The sequence below is a fragment of the Hippocampus guttulatus genome, chromosome 20 (genome assembly GCF_054856545.1).
Source record: "Hippocampus guttulatus isolate MCC_2025c chromosome 20, RoL_Hgut_1.0, whole genome shotgun sequence".
In the NCBI taxonomy this organism is placed as follows: Eukaryota; Metazoa; Chordata; class Actinopteri; order Syngnathiformes; family Syngnathidae; genus Hippocampus; species Hippocampus guttulatus.
In genome coordinates, this window is record NC_141280.1 from 5,996,127 (window position 1) to 6,013,746 (window position 17,620).

Genomic DNA, 17,620 nt, shown 5'->3' on the forward strand with positions numbered 1-17,620 from the left:
GAGCTATGATGAAGATGTGCTTTTTTTAATGCAAAATAATGTTTATAAACACCTGCCATTGTAATGATTTTACATTTGACAAGCTTGAACTATTTGCTGTCTATTTAGTCGTAGTCGTATTTCGTCGTGTGTGTGCATGCATCGTGCCAGGCATGTTTGTGTGTATTTATGCATTTTATGTCTTCGCCACTACTTTTAATTTAGATAATCTTTGTCATGTTTTCTATCGGTTGTGACCCGCCTTTATATAAGAATTAACGTGACAGACACTTTGATCAATCATAAATTGCCTTTATCAGCCAAACCTTCCAGAGATCAACGATGCTCACAAGCATCCATGTTGTTTTGATAAATAGTTATCTCAACCAAAATAAACCAAATTCTGCCATCTGCTGGCCATAGTTAGCAATTGTTCTTTTTTCTTTAACTTTCCCATCCTTAAAAAAATAAAATAAAATTAGCTGACAGCAATTGACGTTGACAGCGTTCAAAGACTGAATATTATTTCAGGATCTTTGGACACAAATCAGTCATTTTTTTCGTATTATGACGGTCACAAGATAGGACATTTTGAGAATGTGATTACTTAGGACAAAACGTCACACTCACGTACAACTGTACTTCATGTTTCGTATTTATACTGAATGTACTAGCTACATTTTGATAGCAATCAAGACAAATACAAGAAATTATGAAATATCAGCAATATATTTGGCAAAAATACATATTCGATGATCAAAGCATGACAAAAAAAAACTCAGCTGGCAGAGTCAGCTAGTTGTATGGATGGACAAAAATATTCAGAAAAAATCAATAATAAATTATTATAAAATTAAAAATGAACAAAAAAATTATTACAAATGACACCTCTCTCTCTCTTTCTCTCTCTCTCAGATACATCCACCCATCTTCCTCTTCCATCCTCCTCCTCCTCCCATCCCCTAACAGCTGCGTCTCTCCAGCCTTCCTTGACGCCGACTCCCCCATACTGATGAGCCCAGAGAGCCACGCACCTCCTCCTGACGTTGCCTCCTCTCCCTCACACCGGCTTGCGCAACAACAGTGACCGAGCGAGCCGTGGAAGTGCAGCCCCCCCCCTCCTCCCCACCGCAGCCTGACACTCTCGCCGGCTCCTCCGTACTCCCAACACGGACCTTCGGAGCCGATTCGTCCTGAGAGACGGGGATGCGCGCATCGTCGCTACCGCCACGACCACCGCCCGGCCAGTCTTACATCGGTGTCACTACCTCCGCTTGGATTCAGCAACCGTGAGCACATCTGAAGCTATGCTCGACTCGAACGCGCCACTACCCAGCTGCAGTCCTCCTTTTCCTCGGCACAGTCCCTCAGCCTCCCTCGCTACCTGCCCGGAGGCACCGATGCAAGCTTGCTGAAGAGAAAAGAAGAATAAGAAAATAAACGCCCACAATCGACACTTCTACCCCCCCCCCTTTTTTTTTTTTTTTGTGGGGCCGGAATTCAAAGCCTAACTTGACTGCTTCTCCCTTGGATCATGCAGAGATTATTACGACGTTGAAGGAGAGAGAAAAGAAAGGATGGACCCGGTTATGTGCATCGTGGGGCTGCTGGCGCTGCTCGTGGAGGGCATCCGTTGCCAAGGAGTGTACGGTGAGTGAGTGACACGCATGTACATGACCTTGCAAAAAAATATATAGATCATATAGTCGCCGTGACGCCGAACGCACCGCATGCATGATGAATTCTGCACACGCTCAAAGCACACAACTCGGATTCTGTTGTTGTCATCATGCAACGATGATGACAACAGGGAACCTCAACGCGGTGAGAAGTCTCACTCTGATATGTGACAGTCTTCATCTCTTTTTGTGCAACCGGTGGTACGGGTGGCGAGTCGCCATCATGATTCAGGCTGGAAGCTCACGTGTGCTCTACTTAACAGCAGAGCTGAATGTGAAGTCGCGTGTGTGTGTGTGTGTGTGTGGATGGGGTGCTTGTCGCCTGGCACCGTTACGCGGAGATGTGTTGTCGTGTGTGCAGGAATGATGCCGGTGTGATTTGCACTGTGGAAGCTGCAAAAAAATAAAAAAATCACTGCACTCTTCTCTTAGGTGTTTGGAGAGCTCCTCCAAAAAGCCCCTCCGGGCCCCTGTCTAATATTGACGTTCAGCCTTATGTTCAAATGCGCATTAAGAGAAAACGGCGTCCCAACATGGCTCGTCATAGAGGGGTTGGTTGATGGAACAGATGGAGCTGTGTGGCGTTGGTTTTTTTTTTCCCCGCTTAAGTCCCCTGTGCTTTTGTGCCGCCGTGCCGTGCATTTTGAAAATGGTCATTTACCCCCCCCCCCCCCCCCCCCCATCCTCATCACTATTCCGCTCTTAGTGCCGCATCTGCTTTGTATGCACCTATCCGAGCGGGACGGTGCCATGCGATGAAACTAAAAAGATGCCCAAAGATTGCTTTATAGAGGCGGGGCCCGGTGGTGTGGTGTAAAATGGGGAGCGCGTGTGAATGTCTGCGTGTGAGCCGTGGCCGACAGTAGCTTCAGCCTGAGTGCGATCACTGTGTTTGTTTTGCTGCTCTCCCGGCGTTCGTGTAAATCGCTGAAAAGTGCATCCACGGTTCTGGCGCTCCTTTCCCACGTGCGAGGGCATGACAGTCACTAAGTACTGGATGGTGTATTCTTCTCCAAAAACGTAAAACGTGATCTCTCACGGCACGCTAATATGCTGCGGCTCAGTGGCGTCAATCGACCTCATCTGGTGAATAATCGGGAAGTCATCCTTCATCGATTATGATCAATATATCAATGATGAACTCAATAAGCCGTGAGCGATGCGAGTCGTTGATGATGTCCGCACGTCCCCGAACCCCGGCCAACCAAACGGGCGGCGGGATGAAACAATGGCTGACAAAAGAACAATGGACTACTTTTCTCTGTTGTTCCAAAAGATAAGAGCTTTTTGGATACACGATATGAATATAAATCGGCGCGTTAAACAAATCTCGCATTGATCGAAGGTTACTGAACTGAATCGAGATGGCATCTTGGCGCACTCTGTGGCCCATAAACAAAGTAGCACGGTCCGAATGATCGATGATGAAACCGGATCCCGACGGCAGCCGAAATGAAACCCGGCAAGCCATCGGAAAAACGCTGCGGTTGTGATTGTGATGAAATGCTCGGTTAATTAGCGTTGTGAATTCAATTGAGTCCCAAACAAGCCCGAGATGAACGATTAAATTAAGTGTCATTACGCCTATTTATCTGCAGTCATTTCTTGATTTGATGTTTTATATTGAGCGTTGCGGTCGGAGTTGTCACGGATTTCCAAGCGGAGGCAAAAGAGTGGTTGAACGCTAAAGTCACGTCAACTCCCCCGCCCCCTCCGCCCCCCCACTCCCAACTAAGCGATGTAGTTAATAAGGAGAAGTCAAACACCAGTGAGTTAAGCGACAGTGCCAGAGTCTTTAGAGGGGCCTGATGTGGGCCAGTCACACCCCCCCAAAAAAAAAACGGCGTGGCTCCAGGCCACGGAACAACATCTGCTCGCCTGCTTGTTTTTATTGCGCACATCAGCCCAAAGTCCAGTGCACTCTCAGGAGATAACGCTGATATTTCATCGCTACATGCTAATACTGATGCTACTGTGAGATTTGGTGAAGTATGGTTTGGAATGGTAAATCCTAACCTGGTTTAGGTTTCCAGAGGTAGTGCTGGGTTATTTGTCTGGTTCGCAAGTGACGTCTACAAAATTCGAACACTTGGAGGAAATAGTCGTGAGCAAGGCGAATAATCCGACATTTGCTTGTCGGCTTGGAAGTCCTGAGATAGTCTGATGCTTGTGATGCGTGACTGGTGCGCCACTGGAGGGACCGTCTTCCACTCCGGCTGGAACTGAGAAACAAAACAAAATATGACATGCCACTTTTGTTCAAACAGGGATACAAAAAAAAAAAATCCACAAATAATTGATGCCCACCCAAAAAGATTTTTCATTACGTACAGATGGCACAAGAAAGCGGCAAAACACCTTTTTTTCCCTATTAGACAAGGCTGTGGGTTAATCGCATGCTGTTCCTCCCTTCAGCACAACATACCGGATACCACAAGGTGGCGCCAAATCAATAGTCCGTCTTTATACTAGTCATGTCTTTCGCTTCAGCACAAACAGAAAAATTGTTGCGTTTTGCGTAGCCGCGGACAATTTCCCAATGGCAGATTATGATTGTGGATTAGAAAGGTCTCCGAAGATGTGGCTGTCTTCTTTTATTTTTTTTCTTCACGTTTTCCGCCGAGTCGATGACCCGTGTTGCCTTGCTGCCTCTCAACAGATCAGTCTTGGTCAGGGGTCACTAACTTGGTGCTTACAGGCAAGGCACCAGCCGGTCCCCGGGGACCATGAGTAGCCCACGGGCCTGATCTAAAAATAGCTTTCCCCCCACGTTATGGGAGATTGTGATTTTCTAGGATTGTTGCACAAGAGATCATTTGAAAATATGATCGCTGGCAAAGATTTTTAGAAAAAGCGTCACATCTTGATATTTCTGAGCCCGAATGATTGCGGAAATTGCTTTGATAGCCCGCTTGCCGTGTGAAAGAGAACATTGGTACAAATCGCTACTTGCAACGGGAATCGCACCTTTTGGTGCAAATGATGCTTCAATGACGCACGCCTTTCGTGTTCCAAGCACCCAACGGGCGCAAACGAAACATGACTGGCGTACGACGGCGCCAAACGTTTTCTCTCCTCCGCCACTTCATCCGGAGTCGTTCGCCGCCGCCGCCCTGTCAGTCTGCGTATCAAAGTCAGTCGGTGCCCCCCCTCCCAACGCCTCGATCGCATTTCGTCTCATGCCGCACGGCAGAGGAAAAAGTTCCGACGGCGTTCTTTACCTCCGCCCCGCATCCCGCTTTCCCCTCCCCACGCTCGATTCCCGCTCGCATTGAAGTCCGAGCCATTGCCGCTTGTGTCTTTTCATGAGGCCCGGTTCAGACGCGCTGGCTTCTAAGCTATGCAAATGCATGCTGCCAGTGAAACTAAAGCCGTCTTTGTTGGCACTCAGAGGCCTCTTCCACGGGGTCCTTCATCATTTCCTTGGATCAGGACCCGAGCATTTCCCAGCCGTAATGAGAGCGAGGATAAGTCCGTCGACTTCTTGCCGTCCTCATCTCCGGGCTTGTCTCTTGCCACGATCCCTCCAGAACCAGCGCACATCCCAGGGGCGCGAGCGCTTCCATCGGTAGGCAAATGAGGGCAATACAGTGGGGGGCTTCGCTGCTCAAAGTTCTGCCCGCCCCCACCGCGGTAAAAGCGTGCGGCGGCCACGTTGGGAATAGCCGGTTACCTCGTGGGTGGCGATTCAGACGGCAGCATCTTAATCAAACCAACACGTCGGTTCTCTTTGGAGCAAATCCTGAGGGTGGAGATTTGCTGGCTGGGTATGCGCAGCGTGGGACTGTGTTTTAGCCCAGGGTCTGGATTTGCCACGCGCTGTCCGTTTGCTACTTCGAATTAGGCCCGATCAAGGTGGATCCATCTTGTTGCAGTGCGGGGTGAAGCCTTGAGACGAAGTTCAAAAGACAAGTGGAATCTTTAAGCCCTCATCAAGAGTTCAGAGCCGTTTGGACTCGACATTGCCTCCGCGGAGCCAGACACAGGATTTAATTTAATCACGTCCTTGTCACTGCCAGCCCTGTAGAAAACTCAATGCTATACTGAGAAAAAAAAGACCTCTCACGTCCACAGTAATCCAGTCTAGGACACTGGTGGACCTTTAATTTGACCGGTCGTCATTTTGATGTTGTATGGATCTAATGGAACTCTCATATCACCTTTATTGACTCCAAATCAGTTCATTCATCCACGCAGCCGTCCATTTTCGCTCGAGTTTCTTCTCTTTAGACTTGAAGGTGAGTTGGAGCCTCACCTAGCTGACTTCATATGAGAGCAACCGTTTACTCGACGTGTACAGCGGCTGTAAAGCGCGTCACTACGTCTGAGCCGAAATGAACTAATTTGACTCGGTGTTGGGGGATGCGGCCTTAAATGCGTCAGCAGTCAGCCAGGTGACTATAATCCTTGTATTTTTTTTGGGGGGGGGGGGGGCTTAGGCCAAGACTGATCTCGAGGTGAATTGTGTTCCTGAACTCATCACCACACCCCTGAGGGCAAGGCGGCCATTGCTGACTAGCTCGACATGCTACGTTTTCAATGCGAATCAGCATGAGGCGCAGTAAACCATCGATCGCGAACGGCTGCTTCAGTCCCCCGTTTGTAGCCCGCCGCCTGCCGAGGGAATCGAACCTGTCACCCGTTGGCCGTTGCTGTGCTTGTGGTGAATTCGGTTCGTGACATGAACGAATGCGGTCTGATTCACCTGACTTGCTTGAGTCAGTGTGGTTGTCCCGGACGAAACACATTAAATCTCAGTCGAATTGTGGAATGACAATTTAAGACAGATTTTTTTTTTGGGGGGGGAGGGGGGGAATGCAGTGCATTTCAAAACGATTGCTCAACAAACACGATAATGACATAAATCCCTTTTACAGTGTCACTCAAGCAGGAATCAATGGGGGGAAAAAATAAAAATACCACCTCATCATCTCTTAAAACGGCACTTCATCCTTGAAATTATGCCCAGAATCGGATTGAAATCATCTTTAAATGCCTCCTAAATCTTTTAAATTGAACTTTCTTAAGCTTAGTTTAAAAACAAAACAAAAAAACTTACCGTAGATTGCGCTCGTATGTGAAAATCACCACTTAAATGTCCGCAATACATTGCAGCAAATTTAAACTGGTGATGATTCGATTTACTTCTTGTCAGTTGCACTTATGTGTTGGGGGGGGGGGGGGGGGGGGGAGTTTTTCACTGTTTTGGTTGTGCTTCTTTTGCCGCTAATCTGCCGACGTGTTAATTAAATTACTGCTCCCCCGCGGTTAAACTGATGCCTCTTTCGTCAACCTGCCAGAATCGCAAGGTTTATGTAATGTGTTCGCATTGCGTCGAAACAGCTTCTGCCTAATGAACGCCAGGTCTCCCCCCCCCTCCCCACCCCTACTTTATCCCAAGTTATCAACTTGGTGAGTGGCAGCGCTTCCAATCACAGGGAATTATACATGCAAGCAGCCATCAAAGACACAAGCGTGATGAGAGGACTTATTGAATATGAATGGCCGCTCCCGTCTTCTGTCACTCAGTGGGATTGTCTTTGTTAAGCCAAACTGGCAGCAGACTCGTTTTACAGTGGCTGGCGGTGCCGGGAAGTAACGCAGCCGCGAAAGTAACGCGTATTAGAAGATTTCAGTAAGAATTACCGCGGTGTGCTTTTTTTTTTTTTTTTTTGCGGGGGCACAGCGGACGTTGTTTTATGACTTTATTGGGGCCATAAATCATTCCTCCCCTTTCATCTTGGACATGAAGTATTACAATCCAAATGTGAACCCGATTGTTATGTATTGTGGTGTTATGGTATGAATCATCCATACTTGCTGATATTATGTGGGGTTAATAATCATGATGCCCGTTGGTTATTTTGCATCAGGAGGTAATAAAATCCAGATGTTTTTTTTCAAGAGGTTCTTTATGGCTTCATAAGGGGTTATTAATCATTCCGCCTGTTGATTGTTTTTTTTTTCTTGCATCAGAAAATAATGTGCATTCAATTCATTGTAATTTTCGGTGTACTTTGGGTTGTCTTGCGGTTTGAAAAAAAACAGTTATTCATTCTTTATGGCATTGTGAGGGCGATTAAACATTCTTGCCATTGATCGTCTGACATTGGAAGGTTGTTAAATCCAGATTAATTTTTCACTTTACTGATGTAACTTTTTTTTTTTTAAATAGGGGTTATAAATTCCAAGCTGACATTCTATGTGGCTTTATTAGGGGTTATTAAGCGTTTTACCCGATGATCTTGTGACATCAGCAGGTCACAAAAATCAGTATAATAACCTGATAAACTGTCCACTCGAGTGACCGCTGTCCCCGAAAGGGTTCAATTTCCGGGTGTGCAATTTGGTTGGTTTGCGGTGGTTGTTCATTTGAACGGTCATCACAACCCTTGTGAGCGTTTGGCACCAGTCATAGAATTCCTTATTATTATTATTATTTTTAAATATCAACTGTCGCCTCAACCTCTCTCACCATTTTACACACGTCAGACTAGTCTAAAGTCTAATTAGGGAAATTGTAAGTACTCGGAGAAGTGGCGTGAGATGATTTTATTTTTTTTTGCATGTTACGGCATCCGCAAGAGGCTAATGCCAGCCTTCAACTATGTCACTTCAGCCCACACGGGTCTACTAAGTGCTTCTACTGTCGAGTGACGTCTGTTGTCATAGTGACAGTGCACGGACCTGCCCTTGCCAAAGTGTTTCGACTCTCCCAGCTTCATCCTCCTCTTCTTCATCCGCTGGGCCTCACGTTACCGGAGAAGCTTTCGTCCCAAACGCGAAGTGATTGCAGAAGAGCGAGCGGTCGCGCACGAGAGCAGATTAAAAAAAAAAAAAAAAGGGTGAATTGGTGAGGTGGTGGCGGCAGAGTTAGATGTCTCCTCCCGAAAAAAAACCACTGCTGCGAGGCGACAGCAATAAGCTCTTATCTTGGTGGCCGCGTAGCGCACACGCTACCTCGGCCTGCGGGAGCCATGGCAACCGCGTCTTCAGTGGTCTTGACAGTTTTTTTTTCCAAGACATTGTCCGTGTGCATTTTATTGGTTCGCCACAGCCATCGATTCTAATCTATTCAATTTGGGCATTCTGTACGGAACCTCCCTTTATTCCTTACAGGTGTGCATTTTTACGACGGTTATAAATTCCAAATGGACATTGTGTCACGGTTTTCCAGGGGCCATAAATCTGTCTCATTTTGATCTTTTAATATCAAGCGAACATAAAATCTTGATGCCCATTTTTATTATTATTATTAGTATTTTTTTTTCCAGGTGTACATTTTTATTGCTTTACAGAGGCTGAGCATTGCAGTATTTTCCATTAACAACGTCCTTTATGACTCGGACGCTCCTTTTATTGTTTACAAGTGGACATTTAGTGGCGGTCATGCATTGCTTTTCCATTTTATTGGGGTCGGAAATATTTTTCGATTCTTGAATCTTTTTTTGGGTATGGGAAGGAAAAGAAAATCTTTATGACATTGGATATAAAAAGCCGACAGGTTATTTGGGAAGTATGTGGGGTATAAAAAAAATGAGTTTCTCAACAATGTCACCTGTAACCTGTGCCACTCGACTGGAATACAATTTCCTTTACAGAGGGCCAATACAAATAAACGAGGGTAGTAGTGTGGGTTTAACTCTTATAAATTGTCGGGTGTTTTTTTAGTCGTTTTAAATGGGCGACAGCGCATACCTGCCACAACTTTCTTTGCAGGCTTTTCATCGTTTTTTTTTTTTTTAGGCTTTCTCGTAGAGGCCTGAAGCTTATGTGCTAACACGAGTGCTATTTTGAAGTGTTTAACCCCCCCCCCCCCCCCCCCCTTTATCATTGTTACCAGGTTACAGGGTGCCTGAAAGGATTAAACAATATTTTCAACTTTTTTTTTTCTTGCGCTGCTGAGAAGTGCCGACTGAAAACGATGGAGGTCTTCTTCAATGTCGCTCGTACCTCCGCCATGTCCTTATGTTGTATCGACTCTCAACAGCGAGAAACTTGCCATTGAATGGCCAAAAGAGGGCTACAATCAACGCAGTTAGGGGGAGTCGCCGGGCCCCGAGGGTCACTCGTAATTTATGCAGGGAAGGAGTTTCGGTGCCTTCTGTTCTCGGTCCGCAATCAAAGGTGCTCGGCGGCGAGCAACGAGGCTTTGCGAAGGCGCCGCTTTCTCCTTAACCTAAACGCCGGCTTGATTGTGTGAACGCGCAGGTCAATAGTCAATCTGTTGCTGATTGTGTGGTTACTGCTTGCGGGAGTGGGTGGGTGGGGGGGGGGGGATGTTATTGGAAGAAAACATGCTTTGGCGCTCTGAGTGCTGCCATCGCTGTTGCTTTTCGCGCACCTCTGTCCACCTTAGAGAGAGAGAACGATAACCGACATCAGGAGGTTTTTTTTTTCCCCCCTCAGATGTTTTTATTAGTCTGGGGGGAGGGGGGGATCCCCTTGAATGACAACACACATTTTGAGAAATGTCCATTGTAGTGTTTTGATGCACAACTGTGACATTAAGATGAATTCATATAAAAGAAAACAACATTTGAATAACTGTGCACTCTAGTAACCGCAGTCCCGCAAAGGGTTAAACGTTTAAAAATATGCTCAGTGACTCTAATGAAATCTTCTCGTGGTTGATATGTGACCAAGTTATATTTCAGAGTTTTAAAAAAAAAATGTGAATGATCTGTCGTTGGGGGTTTCTCAACTTTGGATTTCAAGTTAACTTGAGAGAGAGAGGAGCCGCCGCGGGTGCCCGCGCCGCCATCAAAAGAACAGTTAACGGAAAATGACAAACTAACACAACATACGAATCCATTTCAAACACCGAGAAAGACCGAGTGAGTTGTCGTTCTCATTTTGCGGTGGGCAGTTAATGCGGATCCCGCTTCCAACGCCAATGGTAGAAATTGTTTCTATCTTGCTGTCGTTGGTAAACCGATTTCACTCGCGCTCGCGCGCAACCGCTGCCGTCGTACTGACGCCAAACACGAGCGGCTTCTTCATCCTCGGCTCCACGGCGTTGTTAAAGTTTCACGACATGGATATTAAAACACCTAAATCCACGCTTTGCCGACAGAGGCGACGCCTTTCAAACAACGTGTCACAGCAGCATCTCCGGATGCATTAATGATGCCCTCCAAAGAGGTGCAACATGGGGGGATGTTTCTATATTTATATCCTAAGCCACATTCTGACACACACACTCGCTGAAAATATTCATGAATTCAGCACCGCGTCGATGCGGCAGTTGTGAAAATTTTGGCAGCGGCCCTTCAGCGGTGAGAGGCCTCCTGCAGCGGGCGCTGCTGTATGTATGTATGTGCGTATTTGTGTGTGTGTTTTCCCCCCCGTGGCTTTCTGGGATGCTACTGAGGTAATTGGATGTGTGACGCCCACGAAAAATCCCCTTTAGCCTCTGGGCAAGCGCTCTTTCAATCCCAGCATGCCTCTGCGAAAAAAAGCGCAACCCCAGAGGAAGGCTTAGTCTTTCAACTGGCAAACATCAAACGCTCCCCGGTGGCGGGGAAAGCCCGTTAGCGCATTGTGACACCGGCACGTGCGTCGGCCATCGCCGCCTGATTGAAATGCGATCACGCAACAGGGGTTCACAAAATCAGTCCCGCGATGTGCAAGTCATAAGTAAGCGTCTCGTCTGACGCGTTCATGACGTTTCAAGTTCATCCGGTATACCGTGGCGAAAATCGAGCAAGTCAAGTCGAAATTTCAAGCATGAGTCAAGTCATTACTTGGGTGAAGCAAGTCAGTCGGCTAATCAAGTGTAATGTTTATTGTACAGTTACTCAACTGCATGTCTCCAAAAAAAAGTAAACATTGTCAGCTAACTGAATGTAGCTTAGCCCCTCTCGCTAGTTAGAATGAACTAACAGTTGGTTCAGATTTGGGAAGGATGCAAACAGCGGCTGGTGTTTTGTCAGTCGCTTTCTTAAGCTTGCCAGGTCAACAGTCGTGGTCAACCGTCATGTAGAATGTGATGGCAGCTCCAACAAAAATGAATACCCGCAACTTGACATTTGCTTCGTGTTTGATTCGCGATTGGCGAGCTAAACTGTGACGTTAGCAAAGCGTGTCTTTGTGGGTTTCACCGTGAACGATGAATGTTGGATTTTATAGCATGTTTGTCCTCCTACCAGAAACCATATTAAAACAAAAAATATAATTCCCTCACACCTCTTTTTCCTTTTTCAAAGATTTTGAAAAAAGCTCCGGAGGAGCCACTAGGGCGGCGCTAACGAGCCACATGCGGAATTTGTAGCCAGTCTGGTCACGTACTAAGGATGACAGACCGTCTCACCCAGACTTTTTAAGCTTTAATTACATTTTCACCTCGCACTGTTCGTTTTCTAAAAGCTAATTAAATGCCACGATGATGAAATCACAGATTGGCCAAATTAAAAAAAAAAAAGCTTTTTGTTTGCACGCTACAATACAGTATCACATTCTCATGTTATCAGAGTCAGCAACAATGCGAATTTGTGTCTTTTTTATTTTTTTTGTAAGCGACTCATATGAGTCGATGATTGTAATTGCCGCCGCTAATTGCTTTGTTGATCCAATAATAGAAGAATCAACTTGATTGCTTGAGGACTAATCAGCCGGTTAGCAATGTCAAACCGGAAGTATCAACGGGTTCGATTCAAGCGATGCGGCGAATGAGCAAGTGTTTTATAATTGCCGTGAACTGGCTCAGCCGCCACGACACTCTTGTCACTTATTGACTGACGCCACAAAAGTAATTGTCGTCTGTTTACGCATTTAAATGACCTTCTTGTATGCGGCTCACTTTTAATTCCCATTGGAGTTTTTTTTTTAAGGGGGCGGGGGGTCGTTCTTCTAAAATATAGGATTCGGGCAAACAAGGATTGATTGAGTTGTTCCCGTCACGGCACCGCAAGCGAGAGGGCACGTCGGAGCTGCGCGGCAAAATTGGCTTTATGGAATTAAAAATGCAAAATGGACTCCCGTATTTACAGTAGGCAAGCAGAACACAATGGAGGCGGCGAGCCTTTTAACCTCCATCCGCCGGGAGTCGGCTCGCAAACCATGGCGCCCGCCATTAAAGATCTTCTATTATGGAAATGAGTTCCGACGTACTCCTCGCGCGGCGAGCGAAACGCAGGGCGCCACGTTGGTGCTGACGGCGCCGTAATGAGGGCCCGCCGATGTAAACTGCTAATAAAGCTATGAAGAGAAATCGTTTGCGGGAGCATTGCGAATCAGGTTGGAGTGGTTGGAATGATGGACGCCTGGTTGTTGTTTCTTTGTTTTTGTCTTGGTTGGTGCTTTTGTTTTTCCCAACCGTCTATTGCTATTAAACAACAACAAAAAAAAAAAATGGTCATGTTGGTTAGTTTGTCGTGTAGAGATTTTTTGGGGGGATCTTTTTGGTGTTTCAAATTTGGTTTTATTATTCTCATAATTTTACCTTTTTTTTGTTGAGTTTTTAATCAGTTTTTTCCTGGTACTTGATTCTCCCCATTTCCCTCTCATGTTAATTATTTTGTATTTATTTACCCCTTTGCTCTTCCCCCTGGTTTTTGTTTTTAATTGCTATACATTATGACTATATTAGCAATAGCTGGTTCTTAAATTATTATTTTTTTGCACATTTTATTTCATTTCACCCCTCAGTTTCCTATTTTTATTTCCCCTCATTCCATCCGCGTAATTACACCTGGGGTACACATTGGCAGCTTATTAAAACATCGCAATCGTTTTACAAAAAAAAAAAAAGTCATTGCGTGAACACAATTGAGTCGCATGGCCTGTTCGAAAAAACAACTTGCCCACCTCTGACTTAACGTACGGCTGGCCTGACCTATTTTAGCGCAAAGCGGCGTGACACACTTGAAATGGAGCGCGCTATTTAATTTCCAGTGCTCATGTGCACCAGTGCACCGCTTGTGTGCACCCCCTTGATATGTTTATTTCATATTATTGAATGAAGGGTTCGGTTCAAAATGTTTTTTTTTCCTGAAACGAATTACAATGCATCGTAAAATCCGTATTGCGCAGCCCCATCTCTGATGAAAATTTGCTCTGGATATACAACAGTTTAGTTTGGATCACACTGCACAGTTTATTGCGTCACCACCAAACACGTGACCATGCTTTATTTTATTTTTTTCACACCATCGGGCTTTATTATGGAACGATTTAATGGGTTTGCGCCGGGGTATTTTGTCATCACCCCGAACGAACAACAAACTTCTCCCACTCCTGCTTGTAAGCAGCACCCTTGTACTATTTACGAGGAGCCGTATTGTGTCGTGTCGGAGGCTTTCTCCCACGTGTGCGTGCAAATGGGGGTTGTTGAGAGAGCAAACGGACACGCGGGATGCGGACGCATAACCGTGCAAGTGTGATCTCTTCCGTTCACGTGTGAACGTACTGCACGGTTCACGGAGTGTTTTTTTTTTTTTAAACTCACTGGCACTTCACGCTCTCACATGCTGTGTGTTTTTGTGTGTATGCACGTGTGTGTGCGAGTGAGACACAGAGAGGAGAGACACAATAAGCAAAAATCCCTCGCTGTCTTGAAGATTCGCCTCCGTCGCCGCGCTCTCACCTCCCTTTTTTTTTTTTCGAGTGCACGCGGGAGGTGAGAGCGAGAAAGCCTCAGCTGTCATCACAGTTTAGATCAGTGGTGGGCACGCGCACGCCCGCGCACACACGCACGGCCTTCGCCTGCATCCCCCCCAACCTCCAGTGGCGAATTATGCAACCTCGGGAAGAGAAAGAAGAAAAAAAAACAAGGTCAGGAAAATATCCAGCGAAGGATCAAGCAAGATAAGCAGGAGGTGAAAAGAGACAGCAAGAGCCTCGTCGTCTTCTTTTTCCTACTGACACGATGGCAGTGTGTGACTCAAAGGAAGGTCAGGACCCTCGCGGACCAGCGATTTAGTGGACAACACTTTTTTTTCTAGGAAAAAGTGTCAAGATTTTATTTGGTGGTTGCGATTCTTAGATGAGTAAAAAGAACTTTGCACTATTCCACTGCAATATCAATGTTACATCCAAGTGATAATTTCTCTGCCTGGATTTTACAGAACGCGCGCTTAGTGTACTCGAATGCCCTTGCCTGTGGGAAAGGACAGCCATCGTCGCCAATGCACTTTTCGGTTTAATGAACGCGGGGAAAACGGTAAAACACCATCGCGCAGAAGCTGCTGTGTGCCACAGCTCACGCCCAGACACTCACATGGCAAAACGACAGATGGACGACACTAAATTGTCACACTTTTTTTTTTTTTTAAAATACCAAGGTCACTCCTTGATAACTTGGTTTGTGTGAGGACGTCAAAGGCCCCGAAGAGATCCATATGTCATCTTGCTTAATTAGTGACGATCCCACCTTGTAGCGACAGGTGCCATCAAAACTGCCGGCTTCCTCTCCTGGGGAATTAACCCAAATGAGCCCCAATCAGAAGCGAGTGTACTTTTGACAGATGGTCGACACTAAATTGGGAAGTTTCTTGGCTGCCGCTGTCCCGCGTGGGCGGAGCATGGCGTCAAAGTTTGACGATCGTTTTGAGGATCAGCCAAATTAACGATCAGCCGCAGAAAGTGAACAGGAGCTTCAAAAAGAAGGCGAATGTGTTTGCTTACGAAAATAGTTGTTGTTTTTTTTGAAACAAAATAGTCTTTTTTTTTTTTTTTAATCTTACTTGAAAAAAGTGAGAGTCCTTTGAAAATAAAGTACCGTTTCTCACAATAAAAAGTAAGCTTTTAATAAGATTTGATTTTCTGAAGTGGAAAACGCTGCAAGGCACGTGGTCGTCATAGATAGCAGCCAGTGGGTTCAAACTTACAAAGTCACGCCAGTGGCCAGCGAGGTTTTATTTATTTATTTTCTCCTCATTTATTATATTAAATTTTTTATTTTTTAACGCAAAATAGGCAATCTATTCGCTGTCACCCGCGGACAGGAAGGCCGCCCCGCCGCCGTCTGCGAGCTTCCGACTAATATGATTTTGTCTGTGCAATCTAATAAAACACAAGACATTCCCCCTCTTTGCACTCTCTACATCCTGGCGGAAGCTCCGTGATTGATGGCGGACGTGGCGTCGCTCAGTACGCGATGAGCGAAAGGCACCTTGGGGACTTTTATGATGCGTGACGCAGCATCCGGGGGATCGTTTTGGAGGCGCGCGTGTCGCCGTGCCGTCATAACGGCCCGCTGTCGCACCAAAAAGTGCTTACCGCCAAAGAGAATTTCTCCTGGCCTTTTTTGCAAAAGTTTGAGATACGAGTACGGTTCTATTCTTCTGTTTAATGCCACAGCCGGTTAAAGATTACTGTCAAACTAAACATGAAACTAAGAGAATTGCATATGTATATTTGAAACAACCACATGCTTTGCCTTTAGCCGTGAAAACTTAATGCTAACACGTAGTCCAAAACGTCACAAACGGGCTCACGTATCGCTACGTGTCAGCGTGAGAATACTTCAAGCGTTGGATATTTGAACTCCAAATGTGCAGCAACACACGCAGACAGACAACATACTGTATACTGTATACAATATACTTATTGGCATATATTCTTGAGCCTCTGCGAAAAATGACTGTTAAGTTACTGAGTCTCTTGTAGTCGTTGTATCATCGTTGTTGGAATGACTGTGTTATACTGCTCCCAGTGGCCAAGTCTTTGAAGCCTAGAATTTAGTTTCGTGTTCCAAAATGTCAGACTTTGAGTTCAATTTTGGCTTAGGGGCCTTAAGGAGAACTTTTTCAGGCGTCCTGCGATGATAGACATGTCCACCTTTTCCATGTCGATCTGTGATTCACATTTTCAGTCCAAAGAAGTCTGTCCCAATACTTTTGTCTATGCAGCATGTGCCCAATGACCAAAATAACCAAAGTCGACGTGAACACTTTTGCGCCGGCGCTACATCGGCCTGTACGCTGAAGGCGATGTTGAGCATTCATGCCGCTGGTTGCCCGCGGCGACCGCCTCCCTCCCTCCGGGCACTCGGGCCTCTGGGAGGGATGGTTGGGCCGCATTGTGTCTGCCGGCGTGGAGTTCACGGATGGTGATAGATGGCCTCGGGGTGGCCTAAGGTGCCGGCTTTAATGATGACCATTTGGAGCTTCGAATTTGACGATGTTGTGATGAGCCAACGATACGGTTTTAATGTAGCTTTTCGACCAACGTGACCAAACTAATGGCCATGCTGGAGTCTTCTTGATTTTTGATCGTTGGAACCATTTCCAATGAAATGGCCGCCCCCTACGATGTATCATATGGTCAGCTTCCCACGGTTCGTCGTCACGAAGGCTTTTTCACTATTTTTTTTTTTATTTCGAGTGAGCTCTCGAAATGTTTACTTTCATTCCCAACTGTATGACTTCTCAGTTGTGCAAAATCTTCTCCATGGCTCCGCGGGTAGCGCCGCGTTTGGCGCATCGTGACAGCTATCTATAAACGCCATTGACTTTGAATTAAGGCCACGACGTGTGGCCATCCATCATAAGGAGTGCGTCCGGGACAAAAAGCTGGCGGCGTGATGCATGGACTTCCTTTCCTTGCACTCCCCCAGCTCAATTGCCCCTTTCCTCCTCTTCTCCTGCTGTCCAAACTGACTAACCCCCCCCCCCCTTCCCCCACGCTCCTCCGACCCATTTAACACTGCGTGGAGTCCTTCCTCTGCTCCTCAGACTACAAAGTTCTTTCGAGCATTCTCTTGGCCACACCATTAAGTACTGGGGGTCAGTTATTTTTATTGAAATCATTTTTCCCCCCCGTTAATTTAACACCAAACAATATTCGAACAAAAATCAAAGCATTTTTTCAATTTTGTCAATGCATTTTCAAATATTTTTGCAACAAAATATTCAACTTGTCTAAAAATACTTTGGATTTTTTTTCGGGTGGAGGAAGGCGGGGGTCCGAAATAAAACGATAGAAACAGCTGTAAGCTGCAGCGCGGCACAAATGACTTT

At 46.0% G+C, this 17,620-nt stretch overlaps 1 protein-coding gene across 2 annotated transcripts in view; it reads left to right on the top strand.

The window, feature by feature from the left end:
- The first annotated feature begins 979 nt into the window (after positions 1 to 979).
- The window catches only part of LOC147187737 (MAM domain-containing glycosylphosphatidylinositol anchor protein 2-like), a 95,188-nt gene continuing 78,547 nt past the window's right edge, over positions 980 to 17,620 (top strand). For both annotated transcript variants that reach the window (XM_086100530.1, XM_086100531.1), the window contains exon 1: positions 980 to 1,629. In XM_086100530.1, the coding sequence (XP_085956656.1) occupies positions 1,557 to 1,629 (73 nt within the window). In that variant the 5' untranslated portion in view covers positions 980 to 1,556. The remainder of the gene's footprint in view (positions 1,630 to 17,620) is intronic.